Source organism: Natrix helvetica (genome assembly GCF_964273705.1).
Source record: "Natrix helvetica genome assembly, chromosome: 2".
In the NCBI taxonomy this organism is placed as follows: domain Eukaryota; kingdom Metazoa; phylum Chordata; class Lepidosauria; order Squamata; family Natricidae; genus Natrix; species Natrix helvetica.
Window position 1 is genome coordinate 199,624,797 of NC_138552.1, and position 26,186 is coordinate 199,650,982.

The 26,186-nt window shown below is 37.1% G+C and overlaps 1 protein-coding gene across 4 annotated transcripts in view; it reads left to right on the forward strand.

Annotated features, from left to right (window-relative positions):
* MYB (MYB proto-oncogene, transcription factor) overlaps window positions 1–25,575 on the forward strand; it is a 41,598-nt gene extending 16,023 nt beyond the window's left edge. The window contains exons 7-16 of one of the 4 annotated variants that reach the window (XM_081944865.1): window positions 671–751; window positions 1,417–1,521; window positions 3,994–4,248; window positions 6,171–6,536; window positions 7,631–7,773; window positions 9,601–9,715; window positions 10,492–10,617; window positions 12,566–12,676; window positions 14,431–14,538; window positions 24,200–25,575. In XM_081944865.1, the coding sequence (XP_081800991.1) occupies window positions 671–751; window positions 1,417–1,521; window positions 3,994–4,248; window positions 6,171–6,536; window positions 7,631–7,773; window positions 9,601–9,715; window positions 10,492–10,617; window positions 12,566–12,676; window positions 14,431–14,538; window positions 24,200–24,316 (1,527 nt within the window). In that variant the 3' untranslated portion in view covers window positions 24,317–25,575. The remainder of the gene's footprint in view (window positions 1–670; window positions 752–1,416; window positions 1,522–3,993; window positions 4,249–6,170; window positions 6,537–7,630; window positions 7,774–9,600; window positions 9,716–10,491; window positions 10,618–12,565; window positions 12,677–14,430; window positions 14,539–24,199) is intronic. The other 3 variants (XM_081944866.1, XM_081944867.1, XM_081944868.1) reach the window with 3 other exon arrangements.
* The last annotated feature ends 611 nt before the right edge of the window (window positions 25,576–26,186 follow it).

Sequence of the window (26,186 nt, forward strand, 5' to 3'; positions counted from 1 at the left end):
GCCAGGACTCAGAAAATGTCAATTTATAAGACAAGTATGTATATTTTCTTTGGGTTTTTAATTTTAACTTTCATAACATTTGAGGTAAAATGAAATGTTGAGGTGAAAGACACTTGGATAGCAAAATTTTATTTCAGGACTTGGTGAGATGTGGGTAGCATCACATGGTTGTGCATTTTTATGTAAGGTAACACAATAGGTAATTTTGTTTTGTTGTTCATATCTGAGCTGCAATATAGAACATTCTAGATTCACTGCTATAATGGCTTATCCATATATATTTTTTAACTTTTATGACGCATTAGGGTCTATTGTGAACCAGCAATTAATTCTAAAAGGCAAGAACAGAATTATTTAATTTTCTGCTGGATATGATTTTTAAAAAATCTATCATTCCAGGAGAGGCCCTAATAGTAAGAGTCGTGATGCCACCAATTTGTTAGGGTTGTTTTTGTTACTAATTACCTGGCAACTTGAGAACGTCCTTGTAATTTTTTATTAAAATTATTAACTTCAAAAGAACATACAGTTGCATTTCAAGGAAATAGAATGATTAATGTGAAGGCTTTTATTGTTTCTTTAAGCCAGTTCTGTAATTGGGAAGTATTTTAGCATGACAAATTTACGTTTTTTTAACTTGTGTTTTGTTTTGTTCATTTTTTTGGTGTAGGTCTCTCCTCAGATCCCATATCCAGTAGCACTTCATGTAAATATTGTTAATGTACCCCAGCCAGCTGCTGCAGCTATTCAGGTAGATGATTTTAAAGATAATTTGAAGAGTCAATTTGATGTAGATCTGATGTGCAAATTAGATACAAATACTTCATTTTGCAGTCAAGCAAAAGCAAAGCTCTTTCATGTTTTATAGGAAATGTTAAAGAAATAACTGTGTAGATAAAATGTTGTGGCTAGCTCTACTGCTAGCAAATTCTATTCCAGTCTTGAAAAGATGTGGAATTCTGGGAGTTGAAGTCTACACATTTTCAGGTTTAGAAGTTAGGGAAATGCTGGTTTAGAAGAAACTGGCTGAGCAACATATACTCAAATTTGGTGAAGAAAAACTGCAAAAGCAGAAGGAGGAAATAAATTTCAGGAAAGGAGGCATATTTGGTTGAATTTAACCTCTAATTTGCTGAACCCAGTTATCAGGCAAACCAGTGTTATATTTTCATTCTAAAAAGGAGATCAGAGAGAATGCAATGTTGAAATAAGAGGTGAAAAGTTACAAATCACTCCAGAATGATATCTTTAGTCTCATGTTCTCAACATGAATCTCTGTAAAGGTTTAGTTGAGACATTCTTCAGTCAGTAGAAGTCTCTTAGGCCTATCTACAACATGGCACGGGTCATTCTTATGGTGACTGCAGCATCTGGCTGGGCCTTTACTTTCTCTTTTCCTTTAACTCTTAATTTCAGAGACACTATAATGATGAAGACCCTGAGAAAGAAAAACGAATAAAGGAATTAGAGTTGCTACTAATGTCGACTGAGAATGAACTGAAAGGGCAGCAGGCATTACCAGTAAGAATGTCACCATGTACTTGGATGGAGGGATAGCAGCTTTACCCCAGTGCTTCTCTTCACTTCTTCTCGCTCTTCCTCTTCCTTCATTTTTCTCTCTTTTTATATGATACTAATTGAGACTCTATATTTCCATTGACTGGGACAAAATATTATAGCCTTCTTACCTGATTTATGCTGAGATGAAATATGAGATATGAATAACTTACAGTCCTTCGGGAGAGGGTGCGGCTTAGAAATAAATATTGATTGATTGATTGATTGATTGACATTACTTTGCATAATGGAAATGTAGTGTCTAACTCTTGCATTTTGTTTCTCCATGGTGCATTTCTTCAGCTACATGTTATATTGTCCTGTGATTCTGAAACTTTCCTAGAATATTTAATTTAATGGCCACCCTTTTCATCCAATGTGTCACTTCACACTTCTAAAATAATGGAAAATGAAAAGCCATTTGGATTTTTCAGTTATACGATGTGCAAAAGTGAATAATACACTCAGAAATATTTTTAGTAGTTGATATTACCCAGAGAAATGGGTTATTGCTTGTTTGCAAAAAAACATATGCTAGGCAGAATTGCATGCAAAATGCATCTATTGGAACAAGTATACACAGAAAGATCTATAATTTTTATGCAGTTTAAAACACACACACACACACACACACACACAAACAAAATCAACCCAGTGTAGAAATAGGATGAATTGAATTTAGGGGCAGAAAAATGAAAACTTGAGAGGAATCCAAATGGACAATTGTGTTGATTCTTCCTTTAAATATTAAATATCTAACACATATTAAAACCATCTTGATGTAATGATGAAGGTACTATGGTTAAAAACCAGAAGTCTACATTTTAGACTTTCCTTAAGTATGAAAACCATGTGAGTGGTGCCTTTGGGGCAGTCAACTCTCTCTTAGTCCACTCACCTAGCAGTGTTGTTGTGAGGGCAATAGCAGGCAAGAATATTAAAGGTGCAATAAGTAGTAGGCACCCTGGGTGCAACTCCAGAATAACAGGAGCACCACTTGAACTTCATTGGCATTGAGAAAATCACTACCGGTCAATTGGAAAAGGTGGCCTTACTTGAACTGCCCACATCCTGCGACGATTCCTTTAATACCATTAAACAGCACCTGCCTACCTTGAGTCCTTGGGAAGGACTCAATAAATGGATGCAAATGCCAAATCCAGTCTAAACATCTGGCTTATTGTGCAACCAACCATAATAATAGTACAAGACATATGTAGCTCTTCCCTCCGCCCAAGCCCCAGTAGCGCTGTTCTCAGAAGCAAGTAAGCAACTTTACAGGAAAGAAGCAAGCAAAGAATTGAAGACTCTCTCTGTCCACACCCTGCTGCTTTAAAGAATGCCACAAGCATCATTTGCCTGGGCCACTTTTGGCATACATATTGCATCGTGGACATGTTGCATCTAGTGTAATTGGCTTGGGAGATTACAGTTCCAAGTGGTTTGGGAATCACAGTCCAAGTCATGTCATGATCTTTTTCATGTTTTCTTTAAGGAAAGTTAGATTCTATAACTGCATGCATCAAACCAGGGCTATTACGGTACTTTAATAAATAAATTTGTTTTACCTCCCTGTTTCGAAAATAAAAAATAAAAATAAAAAAACCAATTTATGAAATTAATTAATACAGGCATTGCAGGAAAAAAAGCAAGTGGTAGCCAGCAGAAACTTCTGTGTATAATTGAATTCTATTAATATTTAATTTCTAGTTAATACGAAAGAGCAGCTGTATGCATGATGCCCTGTTAGTTTGGCCACTTCTAATTTTTATCTTACATTTTGCAATTTCTTGTCTTGCATGGTTATTCTATAAAGAGACTTCTATTAATTTGCTCTTCTGCTTTCTTAACCACATTGATTTTACAGCCTTTCCATTGCATTGGTGTAAGCTGTAGTGTTAAACAGGGATAGGAAAAAGTCCCCCAAAAGTCAATGCTAGCTCTAATCTTGACCCATAAAAATAAATCAGACCAGTTCAGGTATCCTCAGGTGTGATATGGAGCAGACCTAAAAGATTTAACTTCTAAATCCTTTAGGTACAGACAAGCGTGAGCTTGCATTAGAGAAAATCTGCCATTTCCATGCTTCTCACCAGAAAAACATATTCAGCTACTTTGGTGAAACAACACCATGACTGTGTGGCTTTAAATTATACTTACTTGCCCAGGATGCAGAGTTGTTGCCCAAAATGAGGTAATGCCAAAATGAGAGCTATAAATCATCTACCCTTCTAAAACCCGCTCTTGCTGCACTGATGAAAGGAAACATCTTGACAACTGTTTCATAGGCATTAAGTGCTTAAATGATGCAACCACTTTTATCTTTTCCTTCAACAGCCATCTGACGCCTTGTGCAATTTCATTACTAAGTTCCTTCTCCCTTTCTCTTTCTTTCTCCACTTTCCCTTCTCATACCTGCTTTCCCCCTCTTTTTAGACTCAGAATCACACTTCAGATTATCCAGGATGGCATAGCATCGCAATTGCAGACAATACCAGAACCAGTGGTAATGGTGCAGCCATTTCCTCTTTGGGGGAGCATCATTGCACTGCATCCCCACCCATGGACCATGGCTGCTTGCCTGAAGAAAGTGCATCCCCTGCAAGGTGCATGATTGTTCACCAAAGTAACTTCCTGGATAATGTTAAGAATCTCTTAGAATTTGCAGAGACACTTCAGCTAATAGATTCCGTAAGTAGAATTCTTCTACATTCTTCTAAAATGTGACTGTTAGAGGAATCTGCCTGCTATGTCTACAGCAGTGTGTTTTCTTACTGTGTGTGTGTGTGTGTGTATGTATTTACATACGTACATACATTACTAAATGTTCAGGCCACCAGCATAAAAGGCTAAATACAGGTAGTCCTCTACTCACGACCACAATTGAGCCCAACATTTCTGTTGCCAAGTGAAAAAATTTGTTAAGTGTTAAGTTTTGTCCCGTTTTGCGACTTTCCTTGCCACATTTGTTAAGTGAATCACTACAGTCGTTAAGTTAGCAACACAGTTGTTAAGTGAACGTGGCTTTCCCATTGACTTTGCTTGTCAGAAGGTCACAAAAGGTGATCACGTAACCTTGGGACATAGCAATGGTCGTAAGTATGAACCAGTTGCCAAGCATCTGAATTTTGATTGTATGATCATGGGGATACTGCAAAGGCCGTAACTGAAAAACAGTCATAAGTCACTTTTTTCAGCGCCGTTGTAACTTTGAATGATCACTAAATGAACTGTTGTAAGTGGAGGACTACCTGTAACAGTTTTCACCATTGCTATATGGCTACTAAAATGTTCGCTTCGTTTATTAAAGTTTATTAAAGTTCAGTAATTTATATGGCTACTCAAAATTAAATCTTGTTAAGTCTTATTAAGTACCGTATTTTTCGGAGTATAAGACACACCTTTTTCCCTCAAAAAAGAGGGTGAAAATCTGGGTGCGTCTTATACACTGAATACAGCATTTTTTTGCCTCCAGAAACCCTGCCCACTTTGCAAAAATGGCCGTGCATAGCCTTTAGGAGGCTCCCAGAATGCTCCTGGAGGCTGGGGAGGGCAGAAATGAGCAAAAAACTGGACTTTTTTGCTCGTTTCCCCCCCCCCCTCAGCCCCCAGAAGCATTCTATAAGCCCCCTAAAGGCTATGTATGCCCTTTTTTTGACAAAAAACGGGCCCATTTTTGTGAAAAATGGGCTGTTTTGGGGAGATCTGCAGAGTACAAAACCTTTTTTTAATTTGCCTCTTCCAAATCTTGGTGCGTCTTATACTCCGGTGCGTCTTATACTCCAAAAATATGGTAAATGCAAATATTTCTGAGTAAGAACAGGTTAGCCTAGTTTGGGGTTTAACTAGTTTGAGGAATGTAGTATTAAATACATTCATATAAATGTAGAATGCATGTTTTCTGGAAATTGTGCTCAATATGAATGTTCATATGAAACAGTTATTCACTGAATAACCACCCAGAGTCACCTTGTAAAATGGCTCGCATAAAAAATTAATAAAATAAACAAACAAATATTATAAATAATATGATTTGCCTAATACAAAAACATTACTTAATCTGTAAAAATAATACCATATTACATATTCTATTTCAGTAATATAATAGATTTTGGATCCAGCTTTTTTATAGTTCTGATGGTTTTATCATAATTTCAATAACATCATTGTATTTTTAAAGATTCTTACTAAAGAGTAAGAATATGTGTTACTTTTAAGCACTGTAATTTGAGACAAGAGTTTTAATAAACTAAAAATACATGAAATGTATAACGTCAATAATGATTGATACACAATTTTCCATTTAAAGATGTTGCTATTGTATAAGTTTAGTCAGTAAAATATATTTGCGTAACAAGGCTTGTTATAATTGAATGAACAGCCAGTTTGAGATAAAGCTTGTTCTTTTTTGGAATATATCATTAGGATGATTTGTATCTTAATTTTTACATTTCGGGAAAGTATCCCAATTGGGTCAAACTCAATTAAAAGGAACCGATCTTTCTCCTTTGGTTAATTCTGTTGTTGTGTTAGTAATTCAGTTGAGCTTCTTAAAATAGGTGGGAGGAATATGCACTCTCTCATAGACGCGTGGCTTCCCCCATTGTTTCCAGGATCTGTCGTCATGGGGTGATCTCAGCAGTTTTGAATTCTCAGAAACATCAAATGCTTCACCTACCCAGGTTCCCTCAGACAAAACCCCACAGCTTCAGAAAACAGACAGCAGTGTGTGTAGGCCCGAAGGACACCCTCTTGCAGACTTAAGCAAAGCCATGTTGAGTCAGGATTCCTTTGCTTTACCAAAGTCCTTGACTGGCTCCAAATGTGGCCCAGCTCCATTGGTCATTCTGCGTGCAAAGAGAAGCCATTCCATGAACCATTTAGCCAATGGTCATAATAAGTCCTTCATTCTTGCTGAAGTCAGCAGCTCAACTCCTAAGCATTCCCCTGTCAAAAGCCTGCCTTTCTCTCCTTCCCAGGTAGAGCAATTCTGTTTAAATGTTACTAATTCTCTAAGTCAGTAAAGTGTTAACAACAGGGAGAAACTAATCTTTGGGGCAAATGACTAATCTCTGTTGTGCTTGTTAATTGCATTCTGATTTTGAATCTACCCACCGTTGAGTTTAGAGAGCAAGCAATCTAACTTACTTGTATACTTAATTCTTGATGATTTGGGAAGGATTTGTTGTCTGTTTGCTTTACTCTAGCTTGCAAATTCCTTCATCTGTCCAAAATTAGCATTCCTGTTTCCCATAATCATTTTTTTATTTCATCCATTTTGCAGGATGTTTCCTATAATCCCAGAATTTGGGCTAAACAATAACTTCCAAATTATGTACTAACAAGTTCATTTTTAAAAAAGAAAATCACACTAACCTAATAATAAAAATAAATTTGGAGGGTATTGGAGGAACTGTGCAATGTGACTTACAAATCAGTTGAACGGATATACTTAAATTGTCTTGGTCGCATAGAAGATTTAAACATAAATGTGTTTGCTTAAATAAACTGCGGGACTTTATCTTGGCACAATCTAAAATGATGAGTTAATGAATTCATCTTTACTAGTACCGCAGTTCTGTTTTTTTTAAATTGTAACAGTCTTTTGCAAACAAAATCAATTATTTACATTTTAAAAACCCTGTGCATCCTTTACTACCCATGCTGTTAAAGCAAAGTAATGTTTTAACAAGAAAAATAGGAATCTATTTTTTCTTACTTGTTTCAATTTTTTAAAAATTCCTACATTTGTTCTACTTTAGCTGGAGGATTCAACAATCTTCAGAAAGCAAATTTATTCTTCTCTGATAGCTAAAATTCCACTGAAACAGGTAGTTATTCTTTAACTGTCAACTTGGAACAAATCTAAAAAAATAGATTTGAATAAGCTTAAGCAATAGAAAATTTTGGAAATGCAGTAATCAAAATGCATAACAGCATCCACACTCACATGAAATTAGTACTGATGCACAAAGTTACACTGTGAGTTCCTTTTCTTCACTTCTCTTGGTTTTACTTGATTACTGTTTCAAAAGCTAAAAGCCATTAATTCCATAAAAATATACATTTGCAGTTCTTCAGCACTTCTTCTATCCAAGAAAGTCTGGATCTGGACAATCCTATTTTAAGTTCCACTCCACTGTGTACTCACAAAGTCGCTGTTACAACACCTCTTCAAAAAGACCAAGCGTTTAAGAGCCAGAAAGAAAGTAATTCGTAAGTCTTTTTAAATTATACTTTTGACAGCAGTTTCAACTCTCAGAATGTTTTGTACATGTGTGGAATTGCCATGCAAATTATTTTCCCCTTTGCATCAGTGAAAGATAGCTTGGTGCTTAAAGCACTCAAGTGATGTTGCCCCTTTCAATATGATTAAGATGGCAAAATACATAAAGCTTAATCATGGGTTTGAGAGTTACGTCTTCATATTATCCCTTTACAACCTAATCCTTTCTATAAACTGTTTGTAAAATATATAATAGAGTAGTCCTCAACATAGGACCACAATGGAGCCCAAAATTTATGTTGCTAAGTGAGAAATTTGTTAAGTGAGTTCTCCATGATTGGTGGAGACAGCAATCAGATAGGTTAACTCCATCCAGTAACTAATAGGGCTGAGTCTACAGTTTATAAAACCACCCTCCGTGCAGCTCCTCCCCAGCTTTAGACTCAGCCACTTTTGGACTGGACGTGTAGTTGATCTTCTCTGACTTAATTGTACTTAATTGCTAATTTCATGGCTTTCCTTGCCACATTTCTTAAATGAATCCTTAAATGAATGAAGTTTTTAAATTAGTAACACGGTTGTTAAGTGAATCTGGATTCCTTATTAACTTCGCTTCTCAGAAGGTTGCCAAAGTGGATCACCTGCTCCCGGAGCACTGCAATTGTCATAAATGTGAGTCAGTTGTCAGGCATCCGAATGTAAATCACTTGACCATGGGGATGCTGCAATGGTCATAAGTGTGAAAAACTGTAATAAGTCACTTTTTTCAGTGCTGTTGTAACTTCAAATGGTCACTAAATGACTGTTGTAGGTCGAGGACTACAACAGTATAGGCTCGCTCTGAATTCACAATAAGTACCTTATTTATAACAGGTAATTTACTTTATTTAAACGATCAATGTTGAAATTAAAAAAAAAACCAGGTAGGCCTTGTTTAACAGTGGTGATTGAGACAGCAACTCTGTTGCTAAGCAACACAGTTGTGAAGTGCAGCATCACGTGACTTACGTGCTGATTTACAAGGGCAATTCCCTCATAGTCCCTGGGCCCCATTAGTCTTGTGATCCCCATTTGCTACTACTGGCCAGCTTTCCCATTGGCTTTGCTTGTCAGAAACCAGCAGTAACGGTTGCAAATAAATGGTGATCTCATGACAAATAGGCTGTGAGTGTTGCAATTGTGAGCTAGTTGATGAGTGGCCAGATTGCGATTATGTGACCACGGGGATGCTGGGACTGCCACAACTATGAAGAAAGGTGGCCTGTCCCCTTCTACAGCACCACCATAACTTCAAACTGTTGCTTAAGGAGGTCTTCATGTACGGTGCTAAACAAATTAAAATATTCTGTATCATCTTCTAAGTCAGTGGTTCTCAACCTGTGGGTCGGGACCCCTTTGGGGGTCGAACAACCCTTTCACAGGGGTCGCCTAAGACCATCGGAAAACACATATTTTCGATGGTCCTAGGAACTGAGACACCAATTTTATGGTTGGGGGTCACCACAACATGAGGAACTGTATTAAAGGGTCGCGGCATTGGGAAGGTTGAGAACCACTGTTCTAAGTGTTTGCCTAATTGTACGCGAATAAATTTAACAAATAAATAAATACACTTAGATTGCCTGTAAGACAAGCCAGTGTGAATATTTCCATAATTTAAATGGGAGAGTGAAACTGGGAATTTGCAGCGGTAACACATTCTAATTCTTGCAATACTCTAGTTGTATGCTAAGCAAAATGTTTCAACTAATGTCTTGAAACTTGTTTCTCTCCCTCTTCCCCCTCCCCCAACTCTTTATTTCTTTCACTTTGGTAAGTTTCAGAACTCCGGCTATCAAAAGATCAATATTGGAGAGTTCTCCTAGAACACCAACTCCATTTAAAAATGCAATTGCAGCTCAAGAATTAAAATACGGACCCCTAAAAATGCTGGTAAGGAAAAAAGGGACACTAATTTAATGACCAATCAAACCTTTGTTAACAGCCATATGGCCAGAAGTTAGAAAAATACAACAGGCAGAAGTGAAAATATATAAAGATAAAAAGAAATGGCATGAATACAAAAGTTCAGGCCTAGGGAAAGGCAGATAGTGTTCATTGTGGTGAACTCAGAAAGATATACAATATGCAACCAATGGCCTGCAGAAGAACTGATAAACAGAAGTCATGCTGTCTTACCCTGAAGTTTCTTCAGGATAGGATTTATTTATTTAAGTCATTGGGGCTTCTTTGTAGAGAGAGCAATGAAAAGCATAAAACACTGGTGAAAGGAAATATTTTTGTAGTACCCGAACAGACAGGAGAAGGCATGTTTGCATCCAGCCTGGCCAAAGTGAAGGCCTGTCAGAATTTCAGAAGTGATAAAAAAGAAATAGGAAGCTAGTGGGTGATTTAATGAGGTTTTTTGGGAAGCTCCAGTAGGACATAATCTTTGGGAATGGAGGAACATGACTGCACTTGGCTGTAACAAGCCAAGAATTGCATGCCGAAAGTTAGTAGGATCAAATTGGATTTAATTTAATTTGCGCCTATAGTGATTGAAATATAGATAATACCATTTCTTTTCCTGAGGTCACATTAAATTTTTGTGGCAATTTTGGGAAGCAATCCAGGAGCCCAACATCAAACTACATAAACCTCTGGCTTTTTAGCTCTATTATAAGGCATTTTTTTTGCTGTTTATGTGCATTTCCCTCTCTCCCTTTCAGCCTCAAACACCAACTCACCTGGTAGATGACCTGCAAGATGTCATCAAACAGGAGTCTGATGAATCTGGTATTGTATCCAGCCTATGTGAAAATGATTCCCCTTTGCTGAAGAAAATCAAACAAGAGGCAAGTTAAACCTTATTTACTTAAGGTTAAACTAAGCTCTGTTCAGTTTGCCAACAAATGCTTCTAAATCACTTTAGGCACTGCTTCAGGAAATCAACTTTGGCAGGCTACTTTCAGAAAAGAACTTGCTATTCCAATTTACATTTTTGGGAAACTAATCAGAATATTCAGAAATGGTTCTAAACTTTGGTTATTTAAAGCTACACATGACATTGCCAATAAGATTTAATAGTTCTGTAAATATAGTACAGTCCTGCTATTTCTGACTTCCAATTTCTTGAAATTCACCATGCAGATAGTGAAGAATATTTCACTACGGCTTATTTTACTCTATCTATTAAGATTAGATTATTTGGGATATCAGTAGTAGAGTAATAATTTGCATTTAACAAAACATGTCCAGGCTTATAATCTAGTCAGTGAAAAGACATCTTTCAACATAGTATGCAATCTTTAGTAGAAAAGAAATGCCTTTGAAATCTGGCTAAATTCATGTTATATCAATCAAATAAGAGCAAGTTTAAATCTGTTTGAAGTGAACAGGTCCTGAGTGCTGGAGTTCATTGTTAGAGGTGTGTATGACACAGGAAATCATTTATTTCAAGATTGGAACAGATCTTCTCCATTCAAAATGCTCTCTCATAAGGATTTGAATTGGCTTGTTCCTTTGGAATAATTGATCACTTGAATGTTCTGTGTTAACAAAACTCAAAAATATTTTAATTATTCTGGTTCTAGTAAATGATTACCAGCTATTAGTTCCTTACTTTTCACTTTAGGGCAAGAAGAGTAAGTGGGTTGGTGGTTATATTGACTGATGTTTATATCCTAACTGCTGAAAAATTAGCCAAGGACAAGGTTTTTAAATATTGAAAATATTAACGTAAAATGCTTAGATAATAGGAATGCAATTTATCAACTGAGAAATCTATTTTGATTAGCATCTGTTATTACCCACCCATTTTTGCCCCATTCAGCAGAAAGACATCTTTTCAATTTCTTAAAACAAACTTTATGGGTCACTCAGCCAACATATTGTGGACAAAAAGACCAGCTAGATTATTTAATATTGTTTTTAATTAGTATGTTTCCTTTAGAGATTTTCCTGAGGTTTTGACCTTATTATTTTATTTTTTTGACCTTTTATTGTAAATCTTTTTTCTTTCTTTCTTTTGCAGTTAGTCTTTTCCTGATGTTTTTGTTTGCATAGAGGGGTGTCTAGTGACTGTCAGGTGGGAAAGAAAGGCTGCTAGTGCTTTTGAGTTGCATGAATAATAACCACAGTAACAGTAAAACAAGTTCTAAAAGCGTGCATATGCATGGCAAATTTGAGCAAGCCAGTATTGCACCAGTAGTATTTACATTTAAATAGCTTCTGTAGCATTAATAGTACCTCTTCTGGGAAGCAAAGCCATGCACACAAACCTGCACTTTTGCATTATCTACACCAGTGTGGGGACCCACCAGTGCATTCAGATGAAAACTCAAACATCACCTTTTTGAAAAGCAATGATTTACCAGGCAGCTCCAATAGTCTTCTACCTGTGTTTCGTTGTTTCTTTCCAACACTTCACTCCTGTATTACCCCACATAGGCTAAAGCAGTAGCAGCAAGGACATAATGGGCTCCTGCTGCTCTGTTGGTTAAAAGGTGGAAAAGATTTGAAGAAAGCAGCCTAATAATTCATCAAACAGCCCAGTCCAAACACTCTAAATGCTTTCATGTTGGAACAAAACAGTTTGTTTTCTTTCACACTCAGAACACCAAAAACAGCTGTTTCAAACTCGAAACACTTTGCTTATCTCTGTTGCGTGGCGCAGCTCAGGACATTGTATGCTGACTGAATTAGGTTTGGTGCCAAAGCTTATGTCAGAACGCACTTTCTGTTAAGCAAGACAGAATGTGTCAGTCAACTCTATCTTAATATGGCTTTTGTTCCTGCCTGCAGGTGGATTCTCCAGCAGGGAAAGCAGAAAACTTCCTTTGCTCAAATAGCTGGGGAGGCGAAGGGCTAAACGCACAGCTTTTCCCATATGCATCATCAGCAGAAGACGTGCCTGTATGTATTAATGCCCTACATCTCAACATCTTGGGCTAGGGTGTTTTTGTTGTGGTTTTTGTTTGTGCAACCATGATTGGTCTGAGGCCAAAAGAAGAAAAGAATACCCCCATATCTGGGAACACCTCCTAAAAAATGTTTTTCCCCTTTTCCCTACTACCCTGTTTCCCCCAAAATAAGACCTCCCCATATAATAAGCCCAATCGGGTTTTTAAGCGTATGTGCTAAAATAAGCCCTCCCCCGAAAATAAGCCTTCCCTGAAAATATTGCAACACAGCAGCAGCCATGAGGTGACCACGCTCGCCATTTCCTACACCTCAACAATTATAAGACCTCCCTGAAAATAAGGCCAATTCCTTATTTCGGGGGTCAAAAGAAAATAAGACCCTGTCTTATTTTCGGGGAACCATAATAGTTTGCTCGTAGTTGTTACCCTTTTCAGTAGCTGCTTCAGAATGATTTACTTCTCTGCTTAACTGCCAGCTTTTGGTCCTGCATTATTTAGTAGCCACATTGTTAATGTGACTTGGTTTGATTGAATAACATCAGCATAATGTCAATTCAGATATTTGCTTGAAGTTCTTTAAAAAGTTCTTTCACATAAATATTGTGACAATTTAGAGGACTGAGCAGATAATCCTTGGATTATGACTATTTGTTCAGTGACTGTTCAGAGTTACAGCAGCACCGAACAAGGGGGACTTAGGACCCAGTCTGCAAAGTTGCAGCCATCACGGTATCCCCATAGTCACATGACCCCACGAGCACTTGGAAACCAGTTCACACTGATCACCATTTGCGACCTTCCCTGCTAGCTTGGTCAATGGAGAAGCCAGTGGGAGATTTCAGGTTGTTGTTTTATCACCCATCTCTTCATAATCTATAGCACGGGTGTCAAACTTGCCACATCACGTTGCTGCCACATGATGTTTTGCATCGTTTTTACCATTCGTGGAGCTGGGGTGGCATGGCCTGCATCCAGCCCATGCGCCGCCAGTTTGACACCTCTGATCTATAGCACCCACCCATGCTTTATAATACCTGGTAAGCTTTTTCCAGCCAGCTGGCTTACATGGAACTCCCATCTCTTCCCTTTATGGTCATGTGAGTTCGTTCCTTGATGACCTGTGCAGTTGTGAGTTTACAACTACCAGGATTGTCAGCCCTAAGCAATGCAATCATTTGACATCACGTTTTATGATTGCATTGCTTAATGCTGAGAATTTTGGTCCTGCGTGCCATCACAACTCAAGAACTACCTGTATGTAGTACTGCCCCTTACAAAAAATGTCTTTTAAAGTCCTTCTAATTTCATCTGCTATCTGCTTTATGTTTTCAGAGTATTTAATTATCTAGGGGTTTTTAAATACTGTATTTTAATTGTTGTATTTATCAGCCGACCTCCTCCTTGTGTATGTCTCGGTATATGTCTCTGTTATATGTCTGTTTTGTCCACATATTTATTTCATATGTTTCATTGTACGCCGCCCCGAGTCCTTCGGGAGAGGGTGCGGCTAAGAAATAAATATTTATTATTATTATTATTATTATTATTATTCCAATATTTCAGTACTCCAAAATTCCAAATATTCTTTTAAGTCCAATGTGAATAGGATGGAAAGGAGGGTGGAGAGAGAAAACCAAACAGTCCCATATCATTATATCATAAATATCGTTCTATCATAAATAATCCATTCAGTATTATATATCATTCTTACACTGTTAAGATTTTATTGTGGGTCTTTTTTTCCAGAATCTGCTAACCAGTTCACATTTAAAGATGCCTACACCAGAAGAAGACGACAACAATCATAAATTATTCACATTTCATAGAACTAGATCATCAAGTAGCCCACTTCAGGTAAAAAAATTCATTTTGTAGAATTCCATAGATAATCCTTGAACTTACTTCCAAATAGAGAAATAATTATTTCAATTCAGAGAATACTTTCTTTGTAAAACTTGAAGATCTCATTTTATTGTATAAATGGAAAATATTGTAGATGCGTTTGTATAAGAATTGAACACAAACCTAATTAGCTATTGAATCCAGTATCCAGTAGAATAGTTCAGGAACAAGAAGCTCTTGGGAAAACATAACTGAACCTGTTGACTTTTCTTGACAATAGTGGGAAAGTGGCATTCTTTTCTTCTCCAGTCTTGGGGTGGGGGGGAGTGAGTTGGGGTGCCCTGTTGAAGTGTAAAGGAAAAGGAAGCCAAGAAACATTGGTATTTTTTGACTTCCCATTTCTGGTGTCCTTGTTTTTGTAACAGTGAAATAAGAACTTCCTCAGATCAGGTTGCTTTCAAACACATTTGAACTCAATTTGAAGTCTGAGTTTTGAGTTGAATGGAAGAGTAGCAAACACTGCAGGATTGTCTTTTTGAGTGATAGAACTCAGACTTGTTATGAACGGGAATGAGAACTTAATACAGTACCAGACATCTTCAGGTAGACTTGAAATGTTCTCTCTACAGAACCACATTGGTAGTCTGCATGGAAAATACCGAGCCAACTGGATCAGTGCTCTGAATTTTTAAATTACGCTTCCAGTAGAAAACTGATGTAAAAATCTTTGCAGTACAATCCTGTGGATGTCCACTCACAATGAATCATTTTCAATTCAGCAAGGTTATTCCTGAATAGTTGGATATACATTGCATTTTTTATAATGATAAGAAAAAACCTGGGAGATCAAAAGAAAGATCTGTGTCTAGTTTACTATCGAATTTCTCACTGCAGTCTGCTAGATACCTACAGGAAGCCTGGAAGCAGAACATAATGATAAGAAACAACTCTCACTGTTCAGTAGAATCTGGAATAACTGCTGTAGACAAGATTAGATTCACATGCTTCATTCTTGTTCCAACATAAAATGGCCATAAAATGATGAAAATATACTGAATTTCACCTATCGAGGAAGGGATAATGCTTGAAAGTGTCTCGTAGGCATAACACTTTGAAATTTGCCTCCGGCTTTGCTATTTGCAAATATAAATTAGACAACAATTACTGCTATGTTGGCCAAGTTCATGAGAAATTATTCTTAATCACTTCTACAGAGCTTGAGCCAACAGAATATGTAGACTATTTTATTACTGCTATTTATGTAAATAGGTACATTAGAAACAATTATTCCCTAAGTAAATGAAATAGAAAACGGCTTGTTACCTTAATTTAAAGTTGGCATTAGATTGTTCTTTCTTTAGTGTGAACTCACAAATGGGAAATAAACAGGCCTTTTCCCATTCCAGTTCTTGGGTAGCCAGAGATTTTTAGACTGTAAATCTGTGTTTGTGTACAGTTGTTTAAATCATTGAATGTGGGAACCCAGATGGTGTACTTCCTGATCCATTTCCCCTTTCTAATCAGGAGATAGAAGATGTTAAGTAGTCCATCCAATGACTTGGTGGGCTGGATCACAAAAAGGGAAAATATGTTTGTACATTATGTTTCTTCCCTTTGTTAATCTAAAAAGATGGTGATGCCTTTTGAGAGCTGTATGGAAATGTACACAGAAGCTAAATTTCCTGCCTTCCACAACTGTTCCAGGCATTTGGGCACAATCCATTTCTGGATTGGGTTGCCATCTTTCACTATATTTAGTCCTCCTCTGATCATTTTTCCTAAGAAGGATCTCTGATGAATACCACTTTATAATGCCTTGGTAAGGCCACACTTGGAATACCGCATCCAGTTGTGGTTGCCATGATGTAAAAAAGATGTGGAGACTCTAGAAAGAGTGCAAAGAAGAGCAACAAAGATGATTAGGGGACTGGAGGCTAAAACATGTAAAGAATGGTTGCTAGAACTGGATATGTCTAGTTTAATGAAAAGAAGGACTAGGGGAGACATGATAGCAGTGTTCCAATATCTCAGGGGCTGCCAAAAAGAAGAGGGAGTCAACCTATTCTCCAGAGCACCTGAGGGCAGGACAAGAAGCAATGGGTGGCAACTAATCAAGGAGAGAAGCAACTTAGAACTAAGGAGAAATTTCCTGACAGAACAATTAATCAGTGGAACCACTTGCCTTCAGGAGTTGTAAATGCCCTAAAACTGGAAGTTTTTAAGAAGAGGTTGGATAGCCATTTCTCTGAAGTAGTGTAGAGTTTCTCCTTTCTGAAGCAGGAGATTGGACTAGAAGACCTACAAGATCCCTTCCAACTCTGTTATTCTATTCTATTCTGTTCTGTGTCAACACACAACCATTTTGATGTGGTATTTCTTTCAAGAAGCGAAGTAGCAAAAGAAATGTTATGAGGCTCTTCAACATGTTCTAATCTGGTGCAGTGAAAGTGCTTTAGCAGTTGTCCCCGTTGCTTATGGAAACTTAATAATTCAGATGTAGAAGTGGGATAGATAGGTGGGATTCTGTTTGAAATAAACTTTTCATATAAGTGTTGCTTGAAGATAATATTTTTCTGCAGAAGCACCATAATTCAGCAAAACCCACTTTAGGGGCTTTGGAGGTCATAATAATTTTTAAATGACTGCATAGAGAGATAAAGAAGAACTGGCACTATCAGAGGAGAAAATATCTTAAACTTAGACTAATTGATTGAAAAGTGTTGACTTCACTAGGCTTGGACAGCTAGATAATTCATTCATTCATTTTATTTCTCTTGAATATTAAGAAAGACATTTACATTGAATGTGCAAAGTCATTTCTATATATCAGGCTACATTTTCAGTATACATAAGTGAATGAATAGACATTCTAATATTTTCTTCCTGCATACATATATATAATAAATTTGAGGTATATTTAAAAAAATATTTTACTGAAAACATTTGGAGTTCACTAGCATAGGCAGTGGCAGATGAGAGAAGACTGGTTTGACCCAGCCTTGTTTCTTGAGTACTTATTTGCAGGAAAATGTAATATGTGAATCTGCCATTGCGTTAAGTAGGTTTAAGAAAGCACCTTTGCACAGTCTTCCCTTTACTGCTACGTTTTCCCTGGAGGTTCACTTTAACTGGATATCCCAGCTAACACGGTGGCTCAGTGGCTAAGATGCTGAGCTTGTCGATCAGAAGGTTGGTAGTTCAGCAGTTTGAATCCCTAATGCCGCGTAATGGAGGGAGCTCCCGTTACTTGTCCCAGCTTCTGCCAACTTCTGCCAGTTCAAAAGCACGTAAAAAATGCAAGTAGAAAAATGGTGGCAAGGTAACAGCTCTCCATGCGCCTTCGGAGTTTAGTCATGCCGGCTACATGACCACGGAGATGTCTTTGGAGAGCGCTGGCTCTTCGACTTTGAAACGGAGATGAGCACCATCCCCTAGACCCGGGAACAGCTAGCACACATGTGTGAGCGAACCTTTATCTTAACAGCAAATCTGCTTTGAAAAAAGAAAAGCGTTTTGTAAGAGAGGGTAAGAGGATTGCCCACAATTTCATTGATTCCATGGTCTAATGCAAAACATACAGACTGCCATTGATGGGGCATGACCAAGTTAAAAGTAGCTCCAACTAAACTGTATTGGAAAGAAGGAAATAGAAACACGAGAACCACTGTTGCCTTGATCTGTGTAGGGCATTGTCACATGGCAGTTAGTGATAATTTAATGGTTTATGGTACGGCTGTTATTAATGAGGGACAGTTTTAAGTGAGTGGAACCCTAAACATCTATTAGTGAGCATCATTAAGGAGGAAGCAGTGAGTACCTGGATGCTAATGTTGACTAACAAAATATTCCTGCAAGAAAACCTTTCCCATTGTGAGAATGCTTCAAGATGGATGGATTACAACTCCTGGGATTCTCTAGTTAGCATGGATATTATCATTTATTCCGGGACTTGAGATGCATAGTACAGGAGGGCATCCGGACCAAGGATGGCTGCTATAGGACTAGATCACAAAAACCTGTCTTCAAACCTGTCTAGAAAATGGGACACTGCTTAGGCAGCATGTTTTGCTTTTGAGTAATCATCTCAAGAAGACAAGGAGAGGGAACAAAAACAGCAGCATATTCTGTTCAGTATAGGCAGCAAAAACTCGTTGGTTTCAATAGTGTCTCCTTGGCTGTGGTGGTCTTTTTCTATTCCTCTGTAAGCAAGTAGGCTCTAGTCATAATTTCAGAGGGTTAGGAAGTTTTCATTAGTGTCTAGCAAAATCAGATTGTGACTTTTCCTTCCCTTCTTCCTGTAGGATTTAAAACTTTTCTTTTATCCTAATAAGCATCCATGCAATTACTGTACTTGTGCCTTAGAAAGAAATGGCTTTCTTTCTCCTGGATTACTTTTATTCTGTTTCTCTTTAATATCATTTAATATTATAACTTTTTATTATAAAATGAGCAGTTAGCAAACTCAACCCATGTAATAAAAAAATAAATAGACCAGTGAAATATTACCAGAAGTCAAGAAGGGCTATTTAACATACATCCTATTTTTGAAATGAATGTGGCTGTATGTGAATAAATAAGTATGAAATTAATAGCTGAGAATTCCAAGGGCTCATTTGTGCAAAACCAACTTTTAAACCTGGCATATCATAACAATTGAAAGTATTCCTAGCTCCTATGAGAGTGACAGGAATATTTTTATATAGAGCTGCATATGGTAACAAATACAATGCATCTGCTTCAGTATTAGTTCGCACAAAAACATTGGTAATATTACAAGTGGGATAGCACACTCAGTCTAAAGAAGAGCAAGAAAGTAAGACCATCATTACTTTGAACCTTGTCAAACACTTTGAAAGGGAAATTATTCAGGCTTGTTTTCAGAAATCAACCATCTCTGTTTGCTTACAAATAGAATCCCAAAGTTATGATGAGCCTTAGGGTGTGACTATGCCTGGTAATTATCAAGTCACAGAGTGTTTGTAATGAATATCAATCCTTACTCATTTCTGCAGGTTTTAGATAAAAAGGTCAGACCACTGTTTACATTATATATCATGTGAAACAAGGGCAGCAGTCAAAGAAGGACATTTTATCATTTTGGAATAACATTTGCCTTCTCACTACCAAACAATGAACCATATGAAAGATTTGTACCTGGTACAGTACAGTATATACCTTAAAGTTTCCGTAAATCATTTTATAAAATGTTCAAAGCCGAAAGCTAACATACATCCCTGTACCCTTTGATCCATTCTCATTCAATGTTTTGAATACTAGAATAAAGATTGCTCAGGAGTTGAGTTGTCATCAATCCATAGAATCTTGAAGTCTGAACATGTAATTGGTTGCATTATAGCACAGCTTTTGCAGATTATAGAGTGTAAAAGAGGGGACAATTAGTCTTCCAGTAAGTCAGCCATGAATCTTCACAGCCACATTGAGCAAGTTGTGCAGCCGCTCCATAAGTAAATCACAAACCCATTTTAAGATTTCTCCACTTATATAATCTACATTAGCATCCTTACTATTTTTTCAGTATTCTTGAAGTGTTTATTAATAGTTTCTTTGGATCCGTTTTTTTTCTTGGACACCAACATATTCCTATACAAATCTCTGAAACACGCCTTCCAGCCTTCCCTCATGATTTTTATCAGAAACCAAATTTTATCAGTTTTGCTTTTAATTTCATTCACTTCTGCTGGTGATTTTTATTTAACTGTCTTCTCTCCATTTTTTATTTTCATCAAAATCTCTGTTTTTTCTGTCTCCTTTCAGCCATAATCCTCCAAGGAAGAAGCCTTTTTTGTTCAGTTTGAAAGTTTATTTTCAATTATCTTTCTCTACATGCATACCACACAATACCTTTATCCATCACTCATAATGCATTTTTAAAATATTGTTCATATTTTTCTGCTGGAAAACTAATATGCCTTTAATATTTTTTTCAAACAAGACTCATACTTTTTTCTTGCGATTTTCTCATTTCCTCTACTTTTTTTCCTTTCCATTCCCCCCCCCCAAGTTTCACTCTTCACGCTACCCAAAATATATGATTCAGAATTTTTTTATCACCCTTGAATTCTTTGAAGTCATTTCAACAATCACATTTTCAGATTTATAGTCACTCTTTTGCCATTCAAATAGAGCTAAAACCAAATCTTCAAAACAAACAGAAATACAGTGCACCTAATCATCAAGCAATTATCATTGATTCAGAATGTTGCAGTTTTACCCAAAATTCATCCCTTGTTGTTGCATTCTTTAGAACATCATATGCTGCAATCCCTAACCTAAGAGTTTCTAGTTCCATATGCAAAATGTGTTTGTGAGTGTTTGTGTTAATCCAGTTTTCTACAGCAGACTAGACAAAATCAGATAATACTTTCTGGCATAGGTTTTATTACTTCTCTTCAAAATTAAACTCACACAATCACTTTCTGACTGTATTTATTAACTTCTCCGTTAAATCGGATCTGTTAGATCCGTTCTCTTAATTTGAGGGGCGGGCATACATATCCAGAACATATGTATTTTAGTCAATATATCTGAGTGATAGTCTTTGTTAAAAGAAGGAAACATTTTAGCCAATCATTAGAAGAGACATGGAACACTTTATCTCATGCCTTATCCCATATCATATCAAGGAACATCCGCTATTCCCTGCAGATCTTACCAGCAGCTCATCATTTTCCATGATCAGAACCATTTTGGGGTTTGCAGTAATCTTTACAAAAAAAAGATCAGTCATTCGGGCAGCAGCTGCTATTTCCCCTGAGCAGATCTGACTCAGTGGAGTTACAGAGTGTTGAACATTACTGGAAGTCTAACCAGCTTCTCAAGAGAGTGGAGGCTGTCTAGTGAAATCATGAAGAGGAACAGCACTGTGGTATATCTGTGAGGTAAAATGTATGTCACACCTGCCCTTGAATGTGGTTTGCAGAGCATTATACTGTGTTGTGTGTGTGTGTGTGTGTAAGGAGGCGAGCCTGTGGCTTAGTGGCTAAGTCTCCTGCCTAAGATATAATACAGCCCAGGTTCAAATCCCAGTAAGGGTATGGCTAGCTGATGAGAGCTAATTAGCTCGAAATAGATCTATACTAGTCTCCCTTTATTTATTCATCAGTACAAATACAACACACACACACACACACACACACACACACACACATAGTAGTGGGAGGGTGCTGTTTTACAAATACATAGCTACATATTTGGACTGTTTTTGACATGAAGGTTGATTGCTTTATGACAGGACTACTGAAGACCAAAGAACTAAGTGAGAGATATAGATCAAGAAAAAAAATGCATAGTTAACTCAAGTTCACATTAGAGAGTTAAACTCTTTGACACATCACTTGTTTTCTTCTGTAGGGATTTAGATGATTTTGATTTGTTTTAATTTTATAGAGTTTTATATCTCTGGTACGGAGTTTCATAGTGTTATATCTAAAAATCGATTCTTGGTTATATTGTATTTTAGTTCTGCAACATGTTCAAGATAGTAATATCATTGAAATAATAATAATAAATTTTATCTTTGTCTAATGCTTGCATCATAACACATCATTTTGATATGGGAATGTCCTGATTAAGGACTATTACCAAGCTATGGAATAAGTAAGTGTTGCTTCATTGAAAAATTTATTTTGATGGAAGTTCAGTTTAAGTGGCATTGGAGATCCCAGTCACAAAAAACTATATGGGTTTGGATGGTCAACGAATACATTAAACAAATGTATATATTATATAGTATTCCATTCCATAGTGTATCTTTTCTGTCACAGAGATAGAAGGTTGTGTGTCTTTGCAGGTTTTATCATTAGGTTTGCGGGAATTGCTGCTCTAAATGTACCAGTTCTGATTTCCCACCAGTAAATTTTAACACATGGGTAGAAGAAAGCAATACTTATCTCTATCAGCAAGTTCCATAGTATGTTGACATTTTTGTCCTTTCTGATGACTGGAGGCAGCAAGAGATAGTTTGCAAGACTACAGAACAAGTTTATCATTTTCCAACACAGTGTTGTGTTGAGTTTTCAACCTTTGTAAACATTGCAAGCACAGACTGTAGTTAAGAAATGTGTTTCTATTGTGGCAGGCCTTTCCCCTTTCTCCCTACATTTCTCTAGGGACGGTTGGCCTTCCTTTTGTGCATTAATGTAAAGATTTTGTTGCTTTTTTCTTGTTTTGGAATATTCTTAAGTGTTAGCTTGGTTTTAATACACTGTTTTTCAGTTCAAGAGATGCAGAATAGTTAGCAGTTCTAAAAGCAGCAGCGGTAGTCTGCTAAAGCACACAATGCCCAGTGTCTTAGGGGCCAAAGCCTAAAAACTTGAAAGGGCCCAGACGAATATAAATATAATAATGTCAGAGGAGGAGAAGTAGAAGAAAGACTTCAGGCACATATTTCCCTGCAGCGTACCTGAAAGAGCACATGGGAAGTTATTTCTTCTCTTAGGCATCAGAAGAGCCTTAAAGGATCTTAACATCCAAGCAGGGTGATATAGAAGAAGGCAGTTTTAAGATTCACTGGTTGCCTTAGCACAGGACAATGGAGACCAATGTTGAATCTATCATGCATTTTATCATAACCCTGAATTTCATGTTACCTGCTGTACTCATCATTCATATACTGAATAAATAACCACATTGCAACATCAGAAATATTCTCATAGAAATGTCCTGAAAGTAATATCACAACCAGATCAAAAGCAACCAATAATAGTCATCTTTTAGAGGCACAAAACATAGGAGTTTGTTCCTGCTCACATTCTCAAAGCTTAATAAAAGGTTGAGTAGACATTATAAACTTGGCATCTTCTGGCTCCTATTATTTTAGCAATTTGTAATAGAAGCCTTTGGAGGGAACAACTGATTCCTAATCTAAATGTACTGATCTGTTCTTGTCTAGGCAATCAGAAGTTTAATCTTACGAACTAAGCGGATTGGAGAAAGGTGCCAAGTTCATTAGAAAGCTGGTAACAAATTAGACTAAACAGGTTTTTGGAGGTGAGGCTTGAGCTCTTCTTGACTGGTCTTTACATGAGACTAAGCCCCAGTGGTGAGTTCCGTACAGTGCAACGGGGCTGGGCGTCGACCACATGAATGCATACAGCATGCGCATGCGTACTTACTGCCCGCGGTGCTCCAGTTGCTTGGCATAGCATCACGCAGGCGCTGTACGCTCCGTGCGTGGAAGTTCCGAAAACTTTAAATACTGGTAATGAGTGTGGACAGGCAGGTGGGCCCTCCAGATCACCATACCGGAACGGTACCTGGTGCTACTGGCAGGCACAGGTACGCCCGTACCGGGGCATACAGGTTGTAACCCACCACTGCTAATCCCCCTCCTGAGTACTGTATTGCTTCCCAAAGGAACCCTGCTTATGTGTTTTAGACTGAAATCTAATGACTTCCCTTGGGACATCTAAGACAGGGACAAGTGATGAAACATGTATTACAATTCCATACACTTGATTTAGGTATCTGAGGTCAAGATGCATGTACAAAAGGCCAGGGCACGTGTCATGACACATTCCATCATCATTTTATCATTGTGGTTTGTATGGCAGCCTTTGGACTTCCCCCTTCTCAATGTCACAGTCCCTAGTATTAAGTTCTTGGAGAAGAAAAACCCCGTTTCTCAATTCTCCTCTCTTCTTTTTGTCTTTAGCATTTTAGCAACACATGGGATTCAACTTTCTGCGGGAAGACGGAAGATCAGCTGACTTTTTCCGACCCAGCGCGCAAATACATGGGTGCATTCTCAGCTCGAACTCTGGTTATGTAAAAGTCCACCAACAAGCATTACGTTCTCTTTTTCAAAACACTTAACAGTTGATTTAGATTTACCATTCTTCTACATGGGAGAAAAACATTTTTGTATATTTGTTTGTTTGTTGTTATGGTACAACATTTGGGAGCAGCACAAAGTGCATATATTCACACAAGCATATATGAATCAGGTTGGAATTCACCCAACTTTAAAAACGGAAATGGACAGAGCAACATTCTCTTATATTGATGATGCTTTACTGTACTAAGTTATCAGGTATTCAATTTTACACAGTTATTAATAATGCAGATTTTAACAACACGGTGATTTTAAAGGATTAAAAATGTTTGGGGAGATCAAGTGCACAGTATTAATTCAGTGAAGAGTGGCTACCTGAGTTCCAGTGCCAGTGAAAATGTTGTCTTAGGTTTTTATTGGTTTCTTTTTTAGAACTGGCACTCAATCAGTAGCTTATGCTAAAATCATTGAACAAATGTCTTGGTCTGAAGTACTGCAAGAAAAGCATTACTGCAAATGCTATTATAAAAGTTAAGGCGGGGCATACCTTGTGTGTAAATGCTCACTTACCTTTAATTATTTGAAGTACTGTTCTACTTAATGGAGATCTAGATAGTTTCTCCTTTTTTATTAAGAAAAGCTTGCTTTTATTTTTTATTTTTACTGTATGAAGCATAGTTTTATGAAAACAAATTATATTTTTATTCAGTAATTTAATTTTTGTAAATGCCAAATGGACTTTGGGTTGGGGTTTTTTTTTTAATGTTTTTTGCTGCTGCAGACTTGGCAGCATGTAGATGGACTACTAAAGAACTATAAAGTTTTATATAAAAAATAAAACGGGGAGCAAGTAGCTATTTGACTATGCACTAGCATTTCTGATTTTTGCAATATTGTTTTGATGCTCCCTCTTTTCTTGGACAAGCAATATTTTGAAACACTTATTGAGAGTTTTTATGTGCCTATGTATGTATTTTCAGAGGTTTTGACAACATAGAATGCAGATCTTTAGTATTTTGGGAGAACACAATCTTGCTTATGTCTTCAATTATTGTCTCATGTTTAAAGATTCCATACTTAGACTCTGCACAATTCAAAAAGAAAATTATGGCCTTGGGACTGCCATATCTGAATTTTTCTCAGTGTGAAGAGAAAATGGCTTTTTTTTAATGTCAGACATTGCTGCCTTAATAGAATTAGTGCAACCTTGTCTGCACTTTTTATAATACAATGTACTGCCTTGTAGATAAATAAAGTGTGGCATTTTGTAAAAAGATAACTGCTTGTTTATTACCTTAGATAAGCTGGCATTTTAGCAAACTCGTCAAGAACGTCATTCGACTATATCCATTTGTTCTGTTAGTTTTACAAAATATTAGAATGTGTAAGCTTCACTTATTTTAGGTCGGAGCTGTTTCTACCATTTCAAAAGTAAAATAATCAAATTCTTGTTTCATACAATACGAGTCTATGTAGAGAATCAGCTATATTCTCATGGGACAATATGGCAAGGTTTTAATACTTCTGTCTGTAGTCAGTTGAGGTGGTGAAACTGCAACTCAGAAATATATTTTCTGAACCTGAATGACTGCTCTGTCAGCCTTGGGAAAGGTGGGGTGCCTTTAAAGAACCAGAGATACAGAGAAGGTACTTGTGGATCCAGAGTACCCTACTTTAATTACAGCACATATCTAATGTATGTTGTGTCTGGGTCACATGGTTTATAAACCATAGTTTGCTTAGCTTTGGTTAAGTCACAATTGGAGGGTTCATACAATAAACAGACATAAGCTTTGGCATTAGGACCATACCAAGCAAATGCTTCCTGATTAGGGCAGTGAAGGAACTCAACCATCTCTCAAACAGA